Raw genomic sequence first — 24,952 nt, forward strand, 5'->3', positions numbered from 1 at the left:
CCTGTAGGCAGTGTGCACATAGCCTGTCTTCTCTTGAGAGCCAGGTCTGCCTTTGGTGGCCTCTCAATAGCAAGGCTATGCTCACTGAGTCTGTACATAGTCAAAGCTTTACTTAAGTTTGGGTCAGTCACAGTGGTCAGGTATTCTGCCACTGTGTACTCTCTGTTTAGGGCCAAATAGCATTCTAGTTTGCTCTGTTTTTTTGTTAATTACTTGACACATTGGAAATAATTATCTTTTTGTTTTCTCATGATTTGGTTGGGTCTAATTGTGTTGCTGTCCTGGGGCTCTGTGGGGTCTGTTTGTGTTTGTGAACAGAGCCCCAGGACCAGCTTGCTTAGGGGACTCTTCTCCAGGTTCATCTCTCTGTAGGTGATGGCTTTGTTATGGAAGGTTTGGGAATCACTTCCTTTTAGGTGGTTGTAGAATTTAACGGCTCTTTTCTAGATTTTGATAATTAGCGGGTATCGGCCTAATTCTGCTCTGCATGCATTATTTGGTGTTTTACGTTGTACACAGAGGATATTTTTGCAGAATTCTGCATGCAGAGTCTCAATTTGGTGTTTGTTCCATTTTGTGAATTCTTGGTTGGTGAGCGGTCCCCAGACCTCACAACCATAAAGGGCAATGGGTTCTATAACTGATTCAATAATTTTTAGCCAGATCCTAAGTGGTATGCCAAATTTTGTTTCCTTTGATGGCGTAGAACGCCCTTCTTGCCTTGTCTGTCAGATCATTCTCAGCCGAGGTATGTATAGTTTTTTGTGTGCTCTAGGGCAACGGTGTGGAAATTGTATTTGTGGTCCGGGCAACTGGACCTTTTTTGGAACACCATTATTTTTTGTCTTACTGAGATTCACTTAAGGGGCCCAGGTCTGACAGAATCTGTGCAGAAGATCTAGGTGCTGCTGTAGGTCCTCCTTGGTTGGGGACAGAAGCACCAGATCATCAGCAAACAGTAGACATTTAACTTCAGATTCTAGTAGGGTGAGGCCGGGTGCTGCAGACTTCCAGTGTCCTCGCCAATTAGTTGATATGTATGTTGAAGAGGGTGGGGCTCAAGCTGCATCCCTCTCTTACCCCATGACCCTGTGGAAAGAAATGTGTGTTTTTTGCCCATTTTAACCGCACATTTGTTGTTTGTGTACATGGATTTTATAATGTTGAATGTTTTTTCTCCAAAACCACTTTCAATCTATTTGTATATCAGACCCTCATGCCAAATTGAGTCAAAAGCTTTTTCGAAATCAACAAAGCATGAGAAGACTTTTGGCTTTGTTTTCTAGTCTCTCTCTCTCTCCTCTATTCTCTCTCCTCTATTCTCTTCTATTCCCTCTCTCTTATATTCTCTCTCTCTCCTCTATTCTCTTCTATTCCCTCTCTCTTATATTCTCTCTCTCTCCTCTATTCTCTTCTATTCCCTCTCTCTTATATTCTCTCTCTCTTCTATTCCCTCTCTCTCTCTTCTATTCCCTCTCTCTCGTCTATTCCCTCTCTCTCTCTTCTATTCCCTCTCTCTCTCTTCTATTCCCCCTCTCTCTCTCTTCTATTCCCTCTCTCTCTCTCTTCTATTCCCCCTCTCTCTCTCTTCTATTCCCCCCTCTCTCTCTTCTATTCCCTTTCTCTCTCTTCTATTCCCCCTCTCTCTCTTCTATTCCCCCTCTCTATCTTTTCTATTCCCCCTCTCTCTCTCTTCTATTCCCTCTCTCTCTCTCTCTCTTCTATTCCCTCTCTCTCTCACTTTTCTTTTCTATTCCCTCTCTCTTTTCTATTCTCTCTCTTCTCTCCCTTGTACCCTTTCTTTCTTTTTCTCTTTCTTTGTCTGACCTGTGTGTGTTTTGGATCAGGCCTGTGTTTGTGTGTTCTAGTTCTGACCTGTGTGTGTTTTGGATCAGGCCTGTGTTTGTGTGTTCTAGTTCTGACCTGTGTGTGTTTTGGATCAGGCCTGTGTTTATGTTTTCTTGATCTGACCTGTGTGTGTTTTGGATCAGGCCTGTGTTTGTGTGTTCTAGTTCTGACCTGTGTGTGTGTTCACAGGGAGAAGCTGTGTGTGGGGGGGACCCAGTTGGCGGAGCTGAACGTCAGTCTAGAGCGCTGCGCTGAGGTCACGTCCCGGCAGGTCACACCAAGCACCTGGCCCTGATTGGACCACAACAAGGAAGTTTGGACTAAAACATCCTACCAGAGGCCTCAAATTGCATCATATCACAACTCAACAACTTTACATGGAGCTGACCTATTTAATTCAGCACCTTTTCTGACTTAAGTTAGTTTCTTGTGTGTGGATGTTGGTGTAGAGCAGTGGTCACCAACCGGTCGATCAAGGCATTCCTAGTCGATCACCAAACATTTCTGTAAAAAACCCAATGATAAAGCCTTGTGTTCCTATTTTCTTTATTTATGGGCTCCTGCTTCCCAAATGCCCCATAGGGCTCTGGTCTAAAGTAGTGCACTATATAGGGAATAGGGTGCCATTTTGCTGTTTCTGGTGCGTCCTACAGTAGCCATTTTGGGCCTCCATCAGTGGGGATATGGATCTTCCAAATATGTTGTTATCTTCACACAGACCAGGTTTCCATCCAACCATTTCATGCGGATGAATGACCTGATGCATGAAAAAATACATTTTTTAGAGAGCACGTGTCAAGACCAGAGTGGGCACATTTGCTATAGAACGCAACAGTTGATGACAAAACCATCAGTAGAGTTGAAAATGTGATGGAAACCCATTGAACCTGTATTTTTCATTCGCTACATGGAAATTTAACCACAAACTTTATTTTTATGTGCACTACGTCATCACGCACAGACTGATGGAAACGTCTCTGCTGGGAAAATGCATATATTATTTAATGCAGATTGATGAATATTCACATGAAAATCTGTCGCAAATTGGATGGAAACCTAGCTACTGGATTGGAATGTTTACACATACAGAATGGCAGTTTTTTCTGACATGTTTAAACTCTGTCATCGTGCTACTCTCTCTGTTACTATGACCTTTGATTGTAGTGTGGGTTTTCACTTTCAGCTTGTCGTGCTGTTTTAAGGAGGACCTACACGATAAACCCACATTCTATACAAAAAGACATGACTGCCCACATCCATGATTGAGCCAACATCGTCTCCATATTCCTCAGCATTAAGTATTTTTTAAATTTTCTTTGTTTAACTAGTCAGTTAAGATCAAGTTCTTGGGTCTCCCGAGTGGCGTAGTGGTCTAAGGCGCTGTATCACAGTGCTAGCTGTGCCACTAGAAATTCTGGGTTCGAGTCCAGGCTCTGTCGCGACCGGGAGACACATGGGGCGGCGAAAAATTGGCCCAGAGTCGTCCGGGTTAGGGGAGGGTTTGGCCTGCCGGGATGTCCTTGTCCCATCGCGCTCCATCAAATAGACCATGACATCTCCATGACTACCCAACATCATCTCCATATTCCTCAGCATTCAGGAAATAGACCATCATCTTATTATTCCTGTTGCACCATAAGTGGTACGCCAGGTGATGTAATGAATGGTGATTGGCTGTGCTCTCCCAGGCTGTGACTTACACAGGGAGTCAGACGGTTCAACGTGACAAACTATGCTGTCTGTTATGGCATCATGGCTCTGCTGTAGGCTTATGATATGACCGTCTCAGGCCTGTTAATATTTATCTTGGATGTGTTCATTTGTAAAGATGTAAATAGTTAAATTAAAGCACATATTTTTGTTTGATCAACATAATGTACAATTTCTTATAACTCTTGTTATACGATGCATTAAAGTTTTTGAATTGAATCTGACTTGAGTTGCGTTATTGTCACATTACACACAACTATAAAGCACAGTGTGGAACAGTGTGCTGCAGCAGACCCAGCTGAGGTGAGTAAGGGGATCAGTGTGGAACAGTGTGCTGCAGCAGACCCAGCTGAGGTGAGTAAGGGGATCAGTGTGGAACAGTGTGCTGCAGCAGACCCAGCTGAGGTGAGTAAGGGGATCAGTGTGGAACAGTGTGCTGCAGCAGACCCAGCTGAGGTGAGTAAGGGGATCAGTGTGGAACAGTGTGCTGCAGCAGACCCAGCTGAGGTGAGTAAGGGGATCAGTGTGGAACAGTGTGCTGCAGCAGACCCAGCTGAGGTGAGTAAGGGGATCAGTGTGGAACAGTGTGCTGCAGCAGACCCAGCTGAGGTGAGTAAGGGGATCAGTGTATGAGTCCAATGGCCGGGACATCAGTTGAGATGGCTGAGATTACACTCTGCAGTGTGAAGCAGAGCACTTACATGTCACACAGTGGGGTGTTTGGAGGGGGTCAAAGTGAAACTGCAGTGTGAAGCAGAGCACTTACATGTCACACAGTGGGGTGTTTGGAGGGGGTCAAAGTGAAACTGCAGTGTGAAGCAGAGCACTTACATGTCATACAGTGGGGTGTTTGGAGGGGGTCAAAGTGAAACTGCAGTGTGAAGCAGAGCACTTACATGTCATACAGTGGGGTGTTTGGAGGGGGTCAAAGTGAAACTGCAGTGTGAAGCAGAGCACTTACATGTCATACAGTGGGGTGTTTGGAGGGGGTCAAAGTGAAACTGCAGTGTGAAGCAGAGCACTTACATGTCATACAGTGGGGTGTTTGGAGGGGGTCAAAGTGAAACTGCAGTGTGAAGCAGAGCACTTACAGGTCATACAGTGGGGTGTTTGGAGGGGGTCAAAGTGAAACTGCAGTGTGAAGCAGAGCACTTACAGGTCATACAGTGGGGTGTTTGGAGGGGGTCAAAGTGAAACTGCAGTGTGAAGCAGAGCACTTACATGTCATACAGTGGGGTGTTTGGAGGGGGTCAAAGTGAAACTGCAGTGTGAAGCAGAGCACTTACATGTCATACAGTGGGGTGTTTGGAGGGGGTCAAAGTGAAAATGCAGTGTGAAGCAGAGCACTTACATGTCATACAGTGGGGTGTTTGGAGGGGGTCAAAGTGAAACTGCAGTGCTGCACTGAACTTCTTGGGAGATTCTCAACCGATAAGTGATAAGTGGTCGAGGAGCGTGTCAATTTGTTATTGGGAAAACGGGAGTAAGCTCCCCTCGGCGGCGCACGTGTTTTAAAATTCACCTTATATAGTGCACTACTTTAGACCCTTTTCAATCAGCTGTTGTTTTTCTTTGAGGAGAAAAGCATGCAACCATTTAAAAACACTCTGGGCCTCCCGGGTGGCGAGGTGGTCTAAGGCCCCAAAGGGCTCTAGCGACTACTGTGGCGGGCCGGGTTGTATGCACGCTGTCACGGTCGCCAGGTGTACGGTGTTTCCTCCGTCACACTAGTGTGGCTGGCTACCGGGTGAAAGCGGGCATTGTTTCAAGAAGCAGTGCGGCTTGGTTGGGTCGTGTTTCGGAGGACTCTTGGCTCTCGACCTTCGCCTCTCCCGAGTGGGTACGGGAGTTGCAGCAATGAGACAAGACTGTAACTACCAATTAGAAACCAGGAAATTGGGGAGGAAAATGGGTACTCTAAGTATCCGTATAGGCCTATCTATAAAACGTATCGCTACATTAGTTTTTATAATTTCACACATTTATTTGGGGATTCCACCGCCTGTAAATGGGATTAGCCTTACGTTCCTCAATGACCTTTGACCTTTTACAAAAGCAGATGAGGAGAGGACGTGAGATTCTTCCCGTGCCTCAGAAACCACAGATACTTGACATCCTGTAGATTAGATGATAGGTCCAACGTTGAGGATTGGTCTAATCTCACAGTTAGTGAACCTTATTTAATGCTGTTTTATTACAAACCTCCCTTTGATATGATAAATCAAATGTGACCCTAACCCTAGCTAAGGCCTGGATTCATTCCGATCTGCGCGTCATAGCGTGCTTGACATTTAAAGGTAATTATCCAATTGAGCCTACATATACAGTGTTTACCGTGAATGCAGCCTCCGCAAACTTTCTTTAAAAGTGCATAGCCGAACAGGGCGGATCGGATTGAATCCTGGCTTTAAGCCCATAATATCCCTATGGGTGCCTAGCCTATGTCTCTCCTCTGTCTCTGACAGTATGTCTGACAGTATCTGATTCACTGTGAAAAGGGTTTCACTCTACTCAATTACAATGGCATTATTTGTCGCAAATTATGTTTTTTTCTTCTTCGCCTTCACAAAGAAGCACACCCCAGAGGATGAATACTTCCTCTCTCCGTCTCATAACTCTCAGGAAAGGAGATACAGCCTTCTCTGTTCACATCAACAGGTAAAGACAAACAACAGGTTTATCATCATGCAGTATTTTCTAGTTCAAAAGTAGTCTGCTGTAGCCGAGGCATCCAACCATTTTCCTGGTGAAGGGTACAAAAAAATAATATAGACAGACAAAAATAAGTACCGGTACCCTCACACTGTCGAATGCCTTCTATTCTCTGGTTCCCCCAATAAAGATGTGATGGGGGGAATAGTAAAATTAATCGTCACTCAGGTAGGTCCATAGAATTAGAATTATATTCCTATTGGGTAGGTCATTGTTTGACATGGCCTGGCCAAAAGCCATGACCTCTCAGTTCAGCAGGAAGTGCTGCCCTCGACCCCAACCCTTTTGGCTCACTCAGTTGCCTACTTCCCCCAGCCAGGTTGTGACGTGATTGGCTTACTTCCCCCAGCCAGGTTGTGACGTGATTGGCCTACTTCCTCAGCCAGGTTGTGACGTGATTGGCCTACTTCCCCCAGCCAGGTTGTGACGTGATTGGCCTACTTCCCCCAGCCAGGTTGTGACGTGATTGGCCTACTTCCCCCAGCCAGGTTGTGACGTGATTGGCCTACTTCCCCCAGCCAGGTTGTGACGTGATTGGCCTACTTCCCCCTGCCAGGTTGTGACGTGATTGGCCTACTTCCCCCAGCCAGGTTGTGACGTGATTGACAGGTTTATTGCCTGACTGTTCAGATTACAAGAGGCCATTTTGTGAATTGACTACAGAGGGGGGAGGAGGGATTAGTGAATGAACAGAACGTGCAGTGGAGAAGGAAGGAATTAGTGGTCTTTGACAGACAGGTGTTAGGTACCCAATGGAAGAATCACAATTGCATACTACTCGCCTCCTCTCCTCGCCTCCTCAAAACCCATTGGATGAGAAAGCCAGAGGTCTCTCCCCTCTGACCTTCTCCTCCAATGGGTTTTGGGAAGGAGGTGAGGTGAGAGGACGCGAGGAGTATGCAATTGAGATTCTCCCAATGTCCAAGGACAGGGTCATTCAAGGAGCACAAGTGCAACTCAGGTGCAGCTTGGTTCACCCACCAACCCTTTAGAGATCATGTGACCGGACTGACCTGCTCTCCCTCCTTCTGCAGGTACACTAAACTTAGTCTAATCTCTCCCAAATTAGACTGTAATGGGAACAGAAAAAGCCCTCTTAGTGAGGTAGGTAGGTAGATATTCATGTCCCAGTGGAAACTAAGTGGTAGAGAAGCTTAGACTCCTGCAGAGAGACCATGCTGCTAGTCACCTGCCAGAAGTTTCTGCTCGTGCAGAGAGAAGAGATGGTGGGAGATAGAGGGGAGAGAGAGCGAGAGAAATGCTATATTTGGTAATAGTATACTGTTAAAAATTATTTGTTTCAATTTATTATTTCTAGTCATAAAGTTATATGGGCTTATTCAAGCTCTATCAACTTTAAAATTCAAACCATTCTAATTTACATCAAATGTACTTTGACTAATAAAAGGTAGTTAAGTCAACTTCACCATTTGTCAGTATAACCTACTATTATTCATAGTTGAATCAATTTCAACTTTAGTTATATCAACTTTAAATGTAGAGTTATACTAACACCGAATGTATTATATTTTCAATTAATCTAACTGACTTTCAGGTTAAATAGAGTTTCTTCAGAAAGTATTCATAACCCTTGACTTATTCCACATTTGTTGTGTTACAGCCTGAATTCAAAGTGGATTAAATAGATTTTCTCTCACCCATCTACACACAATACCCCATAATGACATTGAAATGTGTTTTTATAAATACAGAAATATCTACTTTACATACAGTGCCTTCAGAAAGTATTCAGACCCATTGACTTTTTCCACATTTTGTTACATTACAGCCTTATTCTAAAATGTATATAAAAAAAAAAATCCTAATCAATCTACACACAATACCCCATAATGACATCACAATACCCCATAATGACAAAGTGAAAACAGGGTTTTAGAAATGTTTGCAAATGTATTAAAAACAGAAATACATTATTTACATAAGTATTCAGACCCTTTGTTATGAGACTTGAAATTGAGCTCAGGTGCATCGTGTTTCCGTTGATCATCCTTGAGATGTTTCTACAACTTGATTAGAGTCCACCTGTGGTAAATTCAATTGATTGGACATGATTTGGAAAGGCACACACCTGTCTATATAAGGTCCCACAGTTGACAGTGCATGTCAGAGCAAAAACCAAGCCAAGAGGTCGAAGGAATTGTCCGTAGAGCTCCGAGACAGGATTGTGTCGAGGCACAGATCTGGGGAAGGGTACCAAAACATTTCTGCCGCATTGAAGGTCCCCAAGAACACAGTGGCCTCCATCATTCTTAAATGGAAGAAGTTCGGAACCACCAAGACTCTTCCTAGAGCTGGTGCCTGGGCAATCTGGGGAGAAGGGCCTTGGTCAGGGAGATGGGAGAAACTTACAGAAGGACAACCATCTCTGCAGCACTCCACCAATCAGGCCTTTATGGTAGAGTAGCCAGACGGAAGCCATTCCTCAGTAAAAGGCACATGACAACACACTTAAAATCTTAAAACATGTTTTCACTTTGTTATAACAGGGTATTTATTGCGTGTAGATGGGTGAGAATACATTGTCATCCATTTGAATCCAGGCTGTAAAACAACAAAATGTGGAATATGTCAAGGGGTATAAATACTTTCTGAAAGCACTCACTTTAGTCTCTCTTGCTCATGTGGAAAAGTTTCCACCAGTTTCAAAACTGGCAATATACTTAAGTAATGTCAACCATCCAACAACTACAATGACATTTTCAGAAACGGTTACATGACCTTTTTACTTGTTACTTTTTAAATGTGGATGTTTATCTACCTTCGTTGAATGCACTAACTGAAGACTCTCTGGATAAAAGGGTCTGCTAAATAACCAAAATGTAAATGTCAAAAATGGACAGTTGCAAAGCATGCTAGGTATTATTCTAATAGCTCCACCCCACAAAACGAAGTTGAAGTCATCTGAACAGCGGTTGTTTTTTCCAATCGATTCGATTTTTTGGTTGTGAATTTCTAATTTGATTATACACAATCTTTGTTGATTCAACTTAGTTACATACTGTAAGTATAGACAAGATAAGTTGTGTTGAACTTAATTTCTAATCAACACAACTAATGTTGCTTCAGTAAATTTGACTACAGGTTTATGAATTTCCAAGTTGAGTAAACAGTTTTTTGCTTACTTGATTTAATACGTTTTGACATTGAGTGGAAGTCAACTAAACTTAAGAGTTTTTTGTCAACACATTTTGCAATTTGGCTGAATCTCAATATATATTAGTTTGTGTAATTGTGTCCTGGGGGATTAAGTAGTGACTTGCAACGTCCAATCGATGGAAAGTTTATAGAGTAGAAGTATAATCAGGTGGTTCTTTCATTAGAACACTGTGGTATACGTGACCCATCGCTACACTACCTAAAAGACAGAGAATGTTTGACAGTCACAGCTCTAACAAACAAGGTGTGTGTTCCGTTTGCTACGTTGTGTGACGGTTTGTACGGAAAGGCACATTTCCCGAAAACGGTGCACACCATTCTTCAACAGCCTTTGAGGTACGTTTGATCCCGTTTGGTTGGTGTGGCCTGAACAATATGGGTGTGACTATTTGAAATCACAAAACTCGTGCAGCACACCATACGGTAATTGCTCTCTAGGCCACCATAAATCCATTTTTTTTTTCAACTGGTCATTCAGTACAGTATCGTTTCCGTTGAATTCAGCGTTACACACCTTTGCGTCATACTGAACGCACCCCAGTCAAACCGGAGTCATTTCTAGTACTGTATTCGTTGGGAAAAAGAAAAGTACAAGAGCACACGCCGTCAGGTTGAAATGGTTTATTACTTAAGGAATTTCAGCGTGTTACAAATGTGATACAGGACCTTCCAATCCTTCTAAACTCAAAAAAGAAAATGTCAAAAGCCAAATGTCTGAACCCCTTTTAAAACACCACACAAGAAATAAAGAAAACAGCATCTCTACAAATCGTGAATTAGTCAAAACGCAGTAACAAAATACTTGGTTAGAACAAGCACAGAAGCATGGTTGGTTGTGTGTGTGTGTGTGTTCGCGTTGTTACTAAACTGGCACTGGTTTCGTTTGATGACTCAGTTGTCATGTGCGTCAGCTACTTCTTCTATTGGTAAATCAGCAGTGTATAAAAATATTTTAAAAAAGGCCATCATTAAAGATTGGAAAAGCAAAATCCAGCTTCAGTTTAAATGACAAAGCCATGATGGGAGTGACCCTCTTTCTTTGAATAAGGCTTCAAACTGCATATCTTTAAATGTGTGTGGGAGTTAAAATGACAGTTTAAAATGGAAACAACTATTCAGAATCACCTTCTAAATCAAGTCAACCCAAGGTTCTCCAGCACCATCACCCATCCTGACCAGACCAGTAGGTCCAAGGTAGTTTTGAGATGATCAAAACAGTAGCTTCTTCTCAGAAAACAATACACAAACCTTTCAACAACAAAAAACCTAAATTGCACTAAAAGTGTATTAAATGTTGGCATTCTTAAGACAAAAAGGAAAATATATACAGCACGAAAAATATTGTATGCAAAGGCTTAATGTTGCTTTCGGCAACCATCCCCCCAAATATTCCAGTCTTCACTGAAGACCCCCCGCCAAAATGATTCCTCTGTCCCCTTCCTCCCACTCACCTACGGAACATCACGAAACACGATTATGTCACTAAGCCTGTTAGTTTGGGAAAGGTAACCCCCCCCCCCCCCCATTGACCTCTGACCCTTAACCCTCAGGCGGAGGAGGAGAGGGCATCGGCGCAGTCGCTCCACTCGTCCGTCTCGGGGTCGTAAACCTCCAGCGTGTTCAAGAAGTTGTTTCCGTCGAAGCCGCCCATAGCGCAGATGAAATCACCCAGCACGGCTACACCCGCATTGCTGCGTGCCACGGTCATGCTACCGAGCATCCTCCACTCATTGCGCGCTGGGTCGTACACCTCAACACAGCGCAGGGCATGGGAGCCATCAAACCCACCAACCACGAAAAGCTTTCCTAGAGACGGGAAGAGAAGGAGATCGCGACAAGGAGAGAGAAGGGTCAGCACAAATCTGAGCAATGATTTGGATATTTCTGTCAATTTCCAAGGTTGCAACCAAAGCAAACTGTATCCCCACCACAGTGAACCCATGACCCTATACACGGTAATCCCCAGTTCAGAGCAGACCATAGAACCAGAATGCTATATTTCTATGGAGAAGTGTCTTACCAGCGTAGACGGCCACCCCAGCCCCCCTGCGGGCCACGTTCATGGGGGAGATCAGGGTCCAGGTGTTGTTCTCGGGGTTGTAACGCTCCACTGTGTTCAGGCAGTTCCACGATTCAGCACCTCCAATCACGTACATGAAGCCATCTAGCTCACACACCGCAGCCTGGTGCCTCCCTAGGTGAACAGAGTTAACGCCACACTTGAATCACTTTTCACATTCACAGGACAACTCAAAACTGTTCCAGTTCTTCACTGACACAGTACATGCAATAAATGATAAGCACCATTAGTAAAGGCTTCCACCCTGGTGACAAGACAAAGCAGAAGAGGCTGGTGGGAGGAGCTTTAAGAGGACGGGTTCATTGTAATGGCCGGAATGGAGTAAATGGAACGGAGTAAAACGAGGTTTCCATATGTGTGATGTGTTTCACACCGTTCCATTGATTCCATTCCAGCCATTACAATGAGCCCGTCCTCCTATAGCTCCGTAGTGTATCTGTGGTATAGGTGCTTACTGATGTTGAGGGGAGCACAGTTGTTCCAGGTCTTGGTCACAGGGTCAAAAGCGTCACAGTTCTTCAGGCCTTTCTGCCCACAGGGGTCCGACCCTCCCACCACGAACAGCTTGTTGTTCAATGAGCAGACACCTGCGTTGCAGCGGTTGGTCCGGAGCTCTGGCACCTGAGCCCACGTGTCAGTGTGCGGATCGTATGTCTCCCCACAGCTCAGCTCGTCCGAGTGGCCGTTGGAGCCGCCCATCACGTACAGCTGACCCTATGAGAGATGAGAGGAGACAGAGGGACAGGTTTAAGTCAGACAGGCACCTGTCAATCCTATGAAATTAGGGTTCAAAGGTCAGGGTCGTACCATAAGCACTGCCATCTGGAAGCGAGCCCTGGGAGTCCGCATAGGAGCGGTGAAGGTCCAGCGGTCGTCTTTGGGGTCGTAACACTCCACCGTCCTCAGGCACTCCTCTCGGTTATACCCTCCTGGAGACGGAAAATACACAAAGGACACCACGTCAGTCTGGGCCTACAGAACCGTTAATGTGAGCCTATAGCTCAAACAGAGGACGCCAGGTCAGTCCGGGCCTACAGAACCCTTAATGTGAGCATACAGCTCAAACAGAGGACACCAGGTCAGTCCGGGCCTACAGAACCCTTAATGTGAGCCTATAGCTCAAACAGAGGACACCAGGTCAGTCCGGGCCTACAGAACCCTTAATGTGAGCATACAGCTCAAACAGAGATCACCAGGTCTGTCTGGGCCTACAGAACCCTTAATGTGAGCCTATAGCTCAAACAGAGATCACCAGGTCTGTCTGGGCCTACAGAACCCTTAATATGAGCATACAGCTCAAACAGAGATCACCAGGTCTGTCTGGGCCTACAGAACCCTTAATATGAGCATACAGCTCAAACAGAGGACACCAGGTCAGTCCGGGCCTACAGAACCCTTAATGTGAGCATACAGCTCAAACAGAGATCACCAGGTCTGTCTGGGCCTACAGAACCCTTAATATGAGCATACAGCTCAAACAGAGGACACCAGGTCAGTCCGGGCCTACAGAACCGTTAATGTGAGCCTATAGCTCAAACAGAGGACGCCAGGTCAGTCCGGGCCTACAGAACCCTTAATGTGAGCATACAGCTCAAACAGAGGACACCAGGTCAGTCCGGGCCTACAGAACCCTTAATGTGAGCCTATAGCTCAAAACAGAGATCACCAGGTCAGTCCGGGCCTACAGAACCCTTAATGTGAGCCTATAGCTCAAACAGAGATCACCAGGTCTGTCCGGGCCCACAGAACCCTTAATGTGAGCCTATAGCTCAAACAGAGGACACCAGGTCTGTCTGGGCCCACAGAACCCTTAATGTGAGCCTATAGCGCAAACAGATGTTTATACAACTTGATTGGAGTCCACCTGTGGTAAATTCAATTGATTGGACATGATTTGGAAAGGCACACACCTGTCTATATAAAGGTCCCACAGTTGACAGCGCATGTCAGAGCAAAAACCAAGCCATGAGGTCGAAGGAATTGTCTGTAGAGCTCCGAGACAAGATTGTGTCGAGGCACAGATCTAGGGAAGGGTAGAGAAAAAAATCAGCAGCATTGAAGGTCCCCAAGAACACAGTGGCATTTTTAAATGGAAGAAGTTTGGAACCACAAAGACTCTTCCTAGAGCCGGCTGCCCGACCAAACTGAGAAATCGGGGAAGAAGGGCCTTGGTCAGGGAGGTGACCAAGAACCAGATGGTCACTCTGACAGAGCTCCAGAGTTTCTCTGTGGAGATGGGAGAACCTTACAGAAGGACAACCATCTGTGCAGCACTCCACCAATCAGACCTTTATGGTAGAGTGGCCAGACGAAAGCCACTCCTCAGTAAAAGGCACATGACAGCCCGCTTGGAGTTTGCCAAAAGGCACCTAAAGTACTCAGACGATGAGAAACAAGATTAACTGGTCTGATGAAACCAAGATTGAACTCTTTGGCCTGAATGCCAAGCCGTCACGTCTGGAGTAAACCTGGCACCCTCGCTACGGTGAAGCATTGTGGTGGCAGCAGCAGGGACTGGGAGACTAGTCAGGATTGAGGGAAAGATGAATGGAGCAAAGTACAGCGAGATCCGTGATGAAAACCTGCTCCAGGGCGCTCAAGACCTCAGACTCGGGCAAAAGTTCACCTTTCAACAGGACAACGACCCTAAGCACACATCCAAGACAACGCAGGAGTGACTTCGGAACAAGTCTCTGAATGTCCTTGAGTGGCCCTGCCAGAGCCTGGACTTGAACCCGATCTAACATCTCTGGAGACCGGAAAATACCTGTGCTCCCCATCCACTCCCGATCCAACCACAGAGCTTGAGAGGATCTGATGAATGGGAGAAACTCCCCAAATACAGGTGTGCCAAGCTTGAAGCGTCATTCCCAAGAAGACTCAAGGCTGTAATCGCTGCCAAAGATGCTTCAACAAAGTACTGAGTAAAGGGTCTGAATACTTATGTAAATGTTATATCCATAAAAAAAATATATATATATTATTGTTGCTAACATTTCTAAAAATCTGTTTTTGCTTTGTCATTATGGGATATTGTGTGTAGATTGATGAGAAAAAAAAAGATTTAAACAATTTTAGATTAAGGCTGCAAAATAACAAAATGTGGAAAAAGTCAAGGGGTCTAAATACTTTCCGAATGCACTGTAGATGACAGTTGTGAGTGACAGGACAGGGCTGATTTGAAGGATGTGAGACTGGGGACCGGTCAGTACCAGTCTCCAGATAGAGGCTCAGTGGCTGGTTAACTAACAGCTCTATCTTGCTGTGAAGAGATTGTATCTTAATGAGAATAACCTGTATAAATATAAGGTTAAATAGACATTGGTTAAAATCTCCGTACCTGCAGCGATGAGCCTGCCGTGCAGGGTGGCAGTGCCCAGGCCAGAGCGGGCATAGTGCATGGTGGTCAGCGGGTGTTCCTCAAGCTCCTCAGGCTGGGCCTCGAAGCTGAGGCTCTTCATCAGACAGGGTGTTGCAGAGGGAGAGCTCTGGGGAGAGCTACGGCCATGCAGGAAGATCACACACAACACCCCATCCAGCACGGCCAGACACAGGTAAGTGTTGTCTGAGGAAGGGGAGAGAGACAGTGAGAAGGGAGAGAGGAGAGAGAGAAGGAGAGAGAGAGGGAAAGAGGGGGACAGAAAGAGAAGAGAGCGAGAGCGAGAGAGCGAGAGAGAAGAGGGGGAGAGAGAGAAAAGGGGGAGAGAGAGAGGAGGGGGAGATGCGAGAGAGAGAAGAAGGGGAGAGAGAGAGAAGAGGGGGAGATGGGAGAGAGCGAGAGAGAGAGAGAGAAGAGGGGGAGAGAGAGAGAAGAGGGGGAGATGGGAGAGAGAGCGAGAGAGAGAGAGAGGAAGGGGAAAGAGAGGGGGAGGGAGGGCCATGAGTGGAGAGGTGATGTAATAACTAAAGTCAAAAACAAAGTTCTTATCTTAAAAGTTATTATGCTATTCATACACATTATGTTATACACCTGTTAAGTTACTGTTTTAAGTATCCTTATATTTCTGTTATTAATGTGCTATCACTCTGATATTAGTACGCCTGCGCAGTAGTCTCACTGGAGATGGACCTGGCCTGAGCGTGAAGGCGACTATGTACTGTGGAAATACGGTGAAGGAAACGTTAAACTAGAATCTAGCCGTTGTCATTTTGAGTTAACACACCCACTCCTCCGTTAAGTCTTCAAACATCCGACACAAACAAACACACACACACACACCCACAGAGACACTTACTGGTGGTCTTCTCGGAGGCAATATACTTCCACTCTCTCCTGCAGGGTGTGTTGGAGGAGGAGCCGGAGGGCGAGGTGCTGCCGGAGGAGCTGGAGCTCAGCTGTCTCTGGGTGTTGCTGTTCTCACGAAGGGGCTTCTTCTGCAACAGCACAACCAACGCAGCTACAGTACAGAAACCCAGCCAGAGGGAAGATCCACAACATCTCCTACAGGCTACAACACCAGTTGGCTGCAGAGCACACACTCTACAATCTGGCCTGAAATGGACTAATCCTGGCTTTGAACCTGCCTAGAACTACACCCAAATAGTCTTTTAGCAGTGCTGAGTAGTGCCCCAGAAACAGTTCAAACCAGTCTACAACCCATTTAAACCATCTAAACAAGCTGAAAGACGGCAAAGACACAGGGTAGACTTGACCAATGAAGAAGCAGCTACATACTGAAAACATTTTGCGATCAGAACCCAATCGCCAAAAGACTAGACTCAATTGATCTGAGAACCAGTCTAGTGTGCAACGGAGCTAGGCAAGCCGGTGTAGTGTTCCTAGGTTTTACACACTAACCGGCTGTGCCCTTGTTGCCAGGCTACATTAGGTGGATAGAGGCCAGGTTGGGCCAAGTGACACAGAGTTAGCCCAGGATAGGGGCGGGGTGTGTACCTGCACAAACTGGATGTGGTCCTCTGCACCAACACCAAACACCCCATGTTCCTCAATGATGAGAGCGCCATCGAGCAGCTTGTGGTCGGCTGAATAGTACAGCATTTGCACCTGCAAGACACACAGCGACACAACACCCATGTGGCAGGCTGTCTCCATGGCAACACACAGCAAAGCAGCACCCCGGGCAACACGGGAGGGAGGGGGAGGAGGACGGTGTGGGAGGGTGAGGAAGGTTCAGGTTGGTCTGTCGTCACCGGTAGGAGCCAAGGCTTCTTTATCAACATGGACACACAGTTGAAGGAACGCAGGTGGTTACAGTAAATGCAGGGACATACACAACATCTGCAGGTGCTGCTCCTTTGCATCCCCTTCCCTTCATAACATCTATAAAAGGAGGAGGAGGGAGTTGGTAAAGATGAAGCATCTGGAAACGTCTTCAGTCCTCATGACCTCAATGCTTGGAAAACCGTTAAACGGTTGGCTGAGGAGGTTGGTCATTATAATTGCATGGGAAAAAGGCACTGCAGCTTTCTGATGTAAATCCATGAGTTATGCTTATGTAGAAGACAAAGCTTTTACATACATTATTGTTTCATACAAATAGTGAATAAATAAAACATGAAAATAGAGATATTTTCAAACAAAATGACAGTGGGCATTGAGATATTGTAGAATAGAATATGCTTGAGCAGAGAACCATTTCAAAAGCTTCTTTATGGTTATGGTTAAAATGGCCGGCATTCTGCCCGTGCCTAATTAAAGGACATCTCTTGGTTCTAAAAATTGGTTAATATTAAACTCCTCATTGAATAGTGAATTATGACGGGAGTACCGAGTATGTGGGGGGGTAATCATGGTTATGTGCTATGCAGATGGTCTTTTCAGTGATTATGGGTTTCTGTGAGTGGGTATGGGTTTCAGTGAGTGGATATGGGTTTCGGATATGGGTTTCTGTGAGTGGGTACGGGTTTCAGTGAGTGGATATGGGTTTCGGATATGGGTTTCTGTGAGTGGGTACAGGTTTCTGTGAGTGGATATGGGTTTCTGTGAGTGGGTACGGGTTTCAGTGAGTGGATACGGGTTTCTGTGAGTGGGTACGGGTTTCTGTGAGTGGGTACGATATGGGTTTCTGTGAGTGGGTACGATATGGGTTTCTGTGAGTGGGTACGATATGGGTTTCTGTGAGTGGGTACGATATGGGTTTCTGTGAGTGGGTACGATATGGGTTTCTGTGAGTGGGTACGATATGGGTTTCTGTGAGTGGGTATGATATGGGTTTCTGTGAGTGGGTATGATATGGGTTTCTGTGAGTGGGTATGATATGGGTTTCTGTGAGTGGGTATGATATGGGTTTCTGTGAGTGGGTATGATATGGGTTTCTGTGAGTGGGTATGATATGGGTTTCTGTGAGTGGATACTGTTTCTGTGAGTGGATACGGGTTTCTGTGAGTGGATATGGGTTTCTGTGGGTGGATATGGGTTTCTGTGGGTGGATATGGGTTTCTGTGGGTGGATACGGGTTTCTGTGGGTGGATACGGGTTTATGTGAGTGGATACGGGTTTATGTGAGTGGATACGGGTTTCTGTGAGTGGATACGGGTTTCTGTGAGTGGATATGGGTTTTTGTGAGTGCTCTCCACTGGATGTCAGTGGAATGTAAGTCAATTAGGTTGTATGCATACTTTACAAAATGTAAATATGTATAAGCTAAGTAGGCCTGTGTGTGTGTGTGTGTGTAGACAGATGGGAGCACAGTGTTGCTTTGGCTGTAGAAAGAGAAAGAGGGGGGCTCCTCCTATCCTCCCTCTGTTCTCTCTGTTTCTCCCTGACTCATTACCCTGGCGGCTCAGTCTTGGCTCTTCAGTCTGCTCTCCTGCTGCTGTTAATAAACCTGGAGGAGAGACAAATCAACGGGGAGGAACATTCGTTAGTACTGGAGCGCTCGCTGACACACACACACACACACACACACACACACCTGCTCAGAAAGAGAAGGGTATCAGTGGGACAGAACAGAGTGAGGGACCTGCTCACATCTTTCAATGCAAAAGAGAATAGAGCAAAAGTCAAGACACTGTAGGTGGATCCAACTGATCACTAAAACAGAACAGCAACACAGGTCTGGCTCTGCTCACCTCTAGTTTGCTGTATGGCCAGGTACACTGTACTGCAGAACTAAACATTAGGAAAGAAAATGAGAAAAAAGGAAAGAACAAAAAGAACCACCAAACAGTCCTAACACAGCGTGCCATGACGTCGGGTTTGGAACAGTGCCTTAAGGCGTCCGCATGCTTCCCAGCCCAAACAGTTCCAAACAGTTTGTGCATATATTATGACAACATTTTTTGTGACATTTTGTTCGTGTTGGACTTTGGGAAAGAAACTTGGGCTGTTCGGGAACACCATTTTTTCTCTCTCTCTCTCTCCCGAGGCAAGCCGAAGTCTACGTCCCCTCGTTGGCGATTGGTCAATTGTAGGGATTCTTCAATAAAGTGTCTGTTGTCATTTAACGAGAGATGACCCGTCCCCATGCACATTCTTTCACTTGAGAAATATTGCACCAAACATCCTAGTCAGGTGCAAAATTGCGAGACAAAGATCTCCTTGACAAAAATGTCAAAATGAATGACAGATTTCTTGAGTCGTCATAGATGAATTCAGACTATTTTGATGAAGTGTACACTGGCTACGGGGTCTCAAAATGGACAAACAGTACTATTGACAATTTTTTCTTGTTTTTCAAGTGAAGGTCTTTTAAGGGAGTATGCGAGCACAATCGTTCGGTCCGCCTAGCAGTGCTCAGCGCCAGCCGACCTGAAGCATGCGGATGCCTTTTACGACTTGCTAAAGGAAAGCGAGAGAGGGAGGGAAGGTGGGGAGGGTTATGGGGGTGGATTAGTGCAAGCTAAACTCCAGCTACAGTACTGACCTCCTCCATCAGTCTATCCAGTTGACCTCCGTTCTCCCACAGACTGCGCTGGACCCAGTTGAGCACCTTGTTGTAGAGCTTGCCGTTGCTGGGCAGGCTCAGGCTGTCTTCCAGCATTACTTCTAACTGTAGACAGACACAAGAGGAGAACAGTCAAAAATAGGTTTGAAAAGGCCATCTAGGATCAACCATGGCTAGGGTGTGCTTCGTTCATACCACAAATCACAAGACACGGAATCATTATTGAACCATCATAGTCTAGCCGTTACAAAAAAAGGTTGTGTTTCACCTCAAACTAGAGACCAATCAAAACCAGTAACTGGGAATTCCTAAGTACATTCTGCAGCACCGAAGGTAATACACTAACTAGGGCTGTGACATTCATGGAATTTCCAAAGACTGTTATTGGCCAGACAAATGACAGCAGTCACCGCAATAACTGTTTTTGTTGTTTAAGACGCACATTCTCTCCTCTCCTCCTGGCTGCATGTGCGCCATAGAAATAGAATAGATAGAACGGGAATCCCCATTCAAGTCAATGATGGCATAATGGGTGGACTGGCACCCATTGCAATTGTACCCATAGGAGCAAAGCAGGAAGTAAAAGCAAGAAGTGTACCCATCAATCTGTGCTGTGATTTGGTGATTCAACTCACATTACAAAAATAACATCATTTTTATTTTTTTTATATAAATTTTACCCCCTTTTCTCCCCAATTTTCGTGGTATCCAATCGCTAGTAATTACTATCTTGTCTCATCGCTACAACTCCCGTACGGGCTCGGGAGAGACGAAGGTTGAAAGCCACGCGTCCTCCGAAGCACAACCCAACCAAGCCGCACTGCTTCTTAACACAGCGCGCCTCCAACCCGTAAGCCAGCCGCACCAATGTGTCGGAGGAAACACCGTGCACCTGGCGACCTTGGTTAGCGCGCACTGCGCCCGGCCCGCCACAGGAGTCGCTGGAGCGCGATGAGACAAGGATATCCCTACCGGCCAAACCCTCCCTAACCCGGACGACACTAGGCCAATTGTGCGTCGCCCCACGGACCTCCCGGTCGCGGCCGGCTGCGACAGAGCCTGGGCGCGAACCCAGAGACTCTGGTGGCGCAGCTAGCACTGCGATGCAGTGCTCTAGACCACTGCGCCACCCGGGAGGCCTAAAAATAACATCATTTGAATGAACATTCTACATTACCATGGAAATTATTGCATCACAATATCAGGCAGCCATTGCGAGTGTAACCATGAGTTTACCAGTGAAATTGGTAGGGTTAGAGGTTCCAAGCCTGTTTTATTAATTATATTTCTATGTGTGTTGCTGCAGCAGGGAGGACGTGTTGCCTAGGGAACCGGGGACTCGTTTGCTACAACACCTTGCTTGTTACGGTTATTTCATTTTCATGGCTGTCTTCATCCATAACCGCTGGTTACACAGTCATTGTGCCAGCCCTAATAATAATGCAACTAACTGTATTTGAAATCCCTGAGTAACAAGCTGGGTTAAACCCACATTAAACTGTGATGCTCCATCACAGTTAATCTAAATTAACGCATTTTGAGCCAGGATCAAATACTGTTTCTGTGTAAAAGCAAAAATGGGAGCTAATGATTTAGATACAAACGTCCACCAAGACATTAAATAATTGTACATATTGGGTGAGATTCAGGAGGAGGAACAGCTAACAATTTCTACTAAGATTATTTATCCATGTTTGTCCTCCAACGGTCAATAGAGCAATCAGTTGATGACTCCTCGGCAAGATAAAGACCAGTATAACTACTGCAGCAAGGCTGTTCAATAGAGCTGGGACGATAAACCCAAAATGATGCGAGTAGATTTTGTCATTGGTGGGTAAGAAGGTCTATTTCTCCAGCCACGTTGGCAGGTGGTCACACAGAGCATTTGGGAACAGTTTTTTAATCCAAAGGCGACATGTAGAAGTTAGTGGAACTGATAAGAAAGGCTACTAAAGTCTGACTTGTCCTCGTGTTTCTTGGCCAATTATATAGTTTTGTTCACAGCCTAACTTTAGGTTGTTGTCAATGTTAGATTGAGTTTGCTGCAACTGTCTGCTGTTAGGATGTCGCAGTCTGAGATTTTTTCATCACAGACAAGGGAGTGCCCAAGTTACCACGGTAACGGCCAGTCCCTTAAAGCGGCCGCTGAACATTCGTCTCAACTAATGATTGTGCTTGACTGAGCATGGATCACTCCTAAAAAACGTTTATTTCTTATAATTAAAACACTCAAATATTCTGTTCTCCTCTATGTATTTGTGTGCTTCTACATTTCTACTTAGGAGCACATCATGTACTCCTTGTTGTGACGACCCTCCCACTCTGTCTGCCGTATTCTCTCTTTGTTCTTGTTTCCTTATTAGGATGCAGGTGGGCGGAGTTGGGAGGGTCGTCAGATACATGGGAAACACCTGGGCCCGCTGTGTCATAGGATAAATACACCATTTCCCCATTCATGAGGGAGACTCTCTCCATGCAGACACCTTTATAGATTTTGTTGTGGTTTTTTGTGACATTTTGGTTGTTTGCTTTAGCACCTTTCAACACACCGCATTATCACATTCATGCATGCCAAAACACTCACTTACACTACTGATTACTGATTACACACACCATTGTTAATGGCATTTAGGTTACTTTATTTAATAAATATATTTTGTTACTCCTTATCTCCACGTTGTCTCCCTTTTGTTACGGGCTCTGAGCCGGTTCGTGACAAGCTTGTCACTGCGGCCTTTGTGGAGCGATGGGTAACGATGCTTCGTGGGCGACCGTTGTTGATGGGTGCAGAGGTTCCCTGGTTCGCGCCCGTGTCGGGGCGAGGGGACGACGTAAAGTTTATACTGTTACATTGATGCTGTTGACCCGGATCACTGGTTGCTGCGGAAAAAGGAGGATCAGCCTCTGAAGTTGTGACTCTCCAAGGGCTGTGTGATCTGATTATGTTAGAGCAAATTAAGGACCTTGTTCTTTTCGTTGGAGTTTGTAGCTGATGTGGTCTCGTGCGCCCTGTTCTTGAATGGTTGTATTGTCTGGTTCTGTCTTTCCTGTCTGTTCCCTCCTGGTCTTGTATTCTTCTTTCCTCTTAAATGTTGCTTCCTATGCACTAAGGTTGCTGAGGTCTGGGGAGTCTTTCCTCTTAAATGTTGCTTCCTATGCACTAAGATTGCTGAGGTCTGGGGAGTCTTTCCTCTTAAATGTTGCTTCCTATGCACTAAGGTTGCTGAGGTCTGGGGAGTCTTTCCTCTTAAATGTTGCTTCCTATGCACTAAGGTTGCTGAGGTCTGGGGACTTTTTTCCTCTTAAATAGTGCTTCCCGTGCGCAAAGGTTGCTGAGGTCGGAGGAGAAGGAGGTTGGCTGGGGTAAATTGGAATTGTGCACGTAACCCCTCATCAATTTGGGACGAAGAGGCTGGTATGTTGTTCCGGGGTCCTTGTTGGTCCCCGGTTTTATGGGGGGGGATGTGACGACCCTCCCACTCTGTCTGCCGTATTCTCTCTTTGTTCTTGTTTCCTTATTAGGATGCAGGTGGGCGGAGTTGGGAGGGTCGTCAGATACATGGGAAACACCTGGGCCCGCTGTGTCATAGGATAAATACACCATTTCCCCATTCATGAGGGAGACTCTCTCCATGCAGACACCTTTATAGATTTTGTTGTGGTTTTTTGTGACATTTTGGTTGTTTGCTTTAGCACCTTTCAACACACCGCATTATCACATTCATGCATGCCAAAACACTCACTTACACTACTGATTACACACACCATTGTTAATGGCATTTAGGTTACTTTATTTAATAAATATATTTTGTTACTCCTTATCTCCACGTTGTCTCCCTTTTGTTACGGGCTCTGAGCCGGTTCGTGACATTGTAAAACATGTCAGTGCAGAGCTCTGAACTATATTAATAAATTAGCTGTATCAGTCAGCCTTTTGTGGCAGGGCAGGAACTTGATTCTTCATGTTCATTTGTAGAACTCCATCTGTTTTTACTATTGGGTCTAAATGATCTTCTTACTAGTAATACATACAGTAATTTATATTTAATTACTTCTTACTAGTAATACATACAGTAATTTATATTTAATTACTTCTTACTAGTAATACATACAGTAATTTAGAAAAACAGAAAGCATGCTCATCTTTTGTTTTTATGGTCTCAAAAAACATTTGTGGTAAAAAAATCTGAGTGGCTGGTAGATTTTTTAATTTTTTATTATCTACCTGCCACAGTGGCTGGTGGACCAAAAAGTTAATTTCCCACCCTGCCGACATTACCTTCCTCTTACCGAAGCATTTTGTGTACGTAGGTAATTTTGCTACACAACGTTCCTGTAGAACGTTCTAAAACCATTATTTGGTCGACAGTAACAGCCTATGCATTATGATGATTCCTGCTATGAAAGTATCAGCCTGTCTCCGTTTCCCTGTCTGCTGCAGTGTGAGCGATCCACTCTCAACTCCTCTCCCCACTGTGCACACGGAAGAGGGAGAGATGCATTCTGAGAAGAGATGCATTCTGATTGAGGGAAAAATTGTTTAACAGCTTTCTGTGAGTATATAATTTATTTCTCACCTCTTAATATTGAGTTCATGGCACCACCTTACATCCGGAGTAGGCGGTAGTATGGTTTTTATTAGAATATGGTTTTGATTAGAGGTCGACCGGCTTGGCCGATTAATTAGGGCCGATTTCAAGTTTTCATAACAATCGGTAATCGGCATTTTTGGACACCGATCATGGCCGATTACATTGCACTCCACGAGGAGAATGCGTGGCAGGCTGACCACCTGTTACGCGAGTGCAGCAAGGAGCCAAGGTGCTAGCTAGCATTAAATGTATCTTATAAAAAACAATCTTAACATAATCACTAGTTAAACTAGTAATATCATCAACCATGTGTAGTTATCTAGCTTGTCCTGCATTGCATATAATCAACGCGGTGCCTGTTAATTTATTATCACATCCTACTTCGCCATCCTACTTCACCAAACGGGTGAGGATTTAAGCGCATTCGTGAAAAAAGCACTGTCGTTACACCAATGTGTACCTAACCATAAACATCAATGCCTTTCTTAAAATCAATACACAAGTATATCTTTTTTTTAACCTGCATATTTAATTAATATTGCCTGCTAACATTAATTTATTTTAACTAGGGAAATTGTGTCGCTTCTCTTGCGTTCTGTGCAAGCAGAGTCAGGGTATATGCAGCAGTTTGGGCTGCCTGGCTCGTTGCGAACTGTGTGAAGACCATTTCTTCCTAACAAAGACCGTAATTAATTTGCCAGAATTTTACATAATTATGACATAACATTGAAGGTTGTGCAATGTAACAGCAATATTTAGACTTAGGGATGCCACCCGTTAGATAAAATACGGAACGGTTCCGTATTTCACTGAAAGAATAAACGTTTTGTTTTCGAAATTATAGTTTCCGGATTTGACCATATTAATGACCTAAGGCTCGTATTTCTGTGTGTTTATTAAATTATAATTAAGTCTATGATTTGATAGAGCAGTCTGACTGAGCGGTGGTAGGCAGCAGCAGGCTCGTAAGCATTCATTCAAACAGC

General features: G+C 45.0%; 2 protein-coding genes across 6 annotated transcripts in view; one reads left to right on the forward strand and one right to left on the reverse strand.

The window, feature by feature from the left end:
* swt1 (SWT1 RNA endoribonuclease homolog) overlaps positions 1 to 3,782 on the forward strand; it is a 42,104-nt gene extending 38,322 nt beyond the window's left edge. For 3 of the 4 annotated variants that reach the window (XM_039002903.1, XM_039002905.1, XM_039002904.1), the window contains exon 15: positions 2,038 to 3,782. In XM_039002903.1, the coding sequence (XP_038858831.1) occupies positions 2,038 to 2,143 (106 nt within the window). In that variant the 3' untranslated portion in view covers positions 2,144 to 3,782. The remainder of the gene's footprint in view (positions 1 to 2,037) is intronic. The other variant, XM_039002906.1, reaches the window with a different exon arrangement.
* Positions 3,783 to 10,053: 6,271 nt separating this feature from the next.
* The window catches only part of ivns1abpa (influenza virus NS1A binding protein a), a 51,246-nt gene continuing 36,347 nt past the window's right edge, over positions 10,054 to 24,952 (reverse strand). For both annotated transcript variants that reach the window (XM_039002908.1, XM_039002907.1), the window contains exons 7-14: positions 19,354 to 19,479; positions 16,422 to 16,532; positions 15,763 to 15,901; positions 14,868 to 15,092; positions 12,335 to 12,456; positions 11,983 to 12,241; positions 11,468 to 11,641; positions 10,054 to 11,253 (exon numbers count right to left, since the gene is read on the reverse strand). In XM_039002908.1, coding sequence (XP_038858836.1) covers positions 10,994 to 11,253; positions 11,468 to 11,641; positions 11,983 to 12,241; positions 12,335 to 12,456; positions 14,868 to 15,092; positions 15,763 to 15,901; positions 16,422 to 16,532; positions 19,354 to 19,479 — 1,416 coding nt within the window. In that variant the 3' untranslated portion in view covers positions 10,054 to 10,993. The remainder of the gene's footprint in view (positions 11,254 to 11,467; positions 11,642 to 11,982; positions 12,242 to 12,334; positions 12,457 to 14,867; positions 15,093 to 15,762; positions 15,902 to 16,421; positions 16,533 to 19,353; positions 19,480 to 24,952) is intronic.

This window comes from Salvelinus namaycush, chromosome 10, assembly GCF_016432855.1.
Source record: "Salvelinus namaycush isolate Seneca chromosome 10, SaNama_1.0, whole genome shotgun sequence".
Classification (NCBI taxonomy): Eukaryota; Metazoa; Chordata; class Actinopteri; order Salmoniformes; family Salmonidae; genus Salvelinus; species Salvelinus namaycush.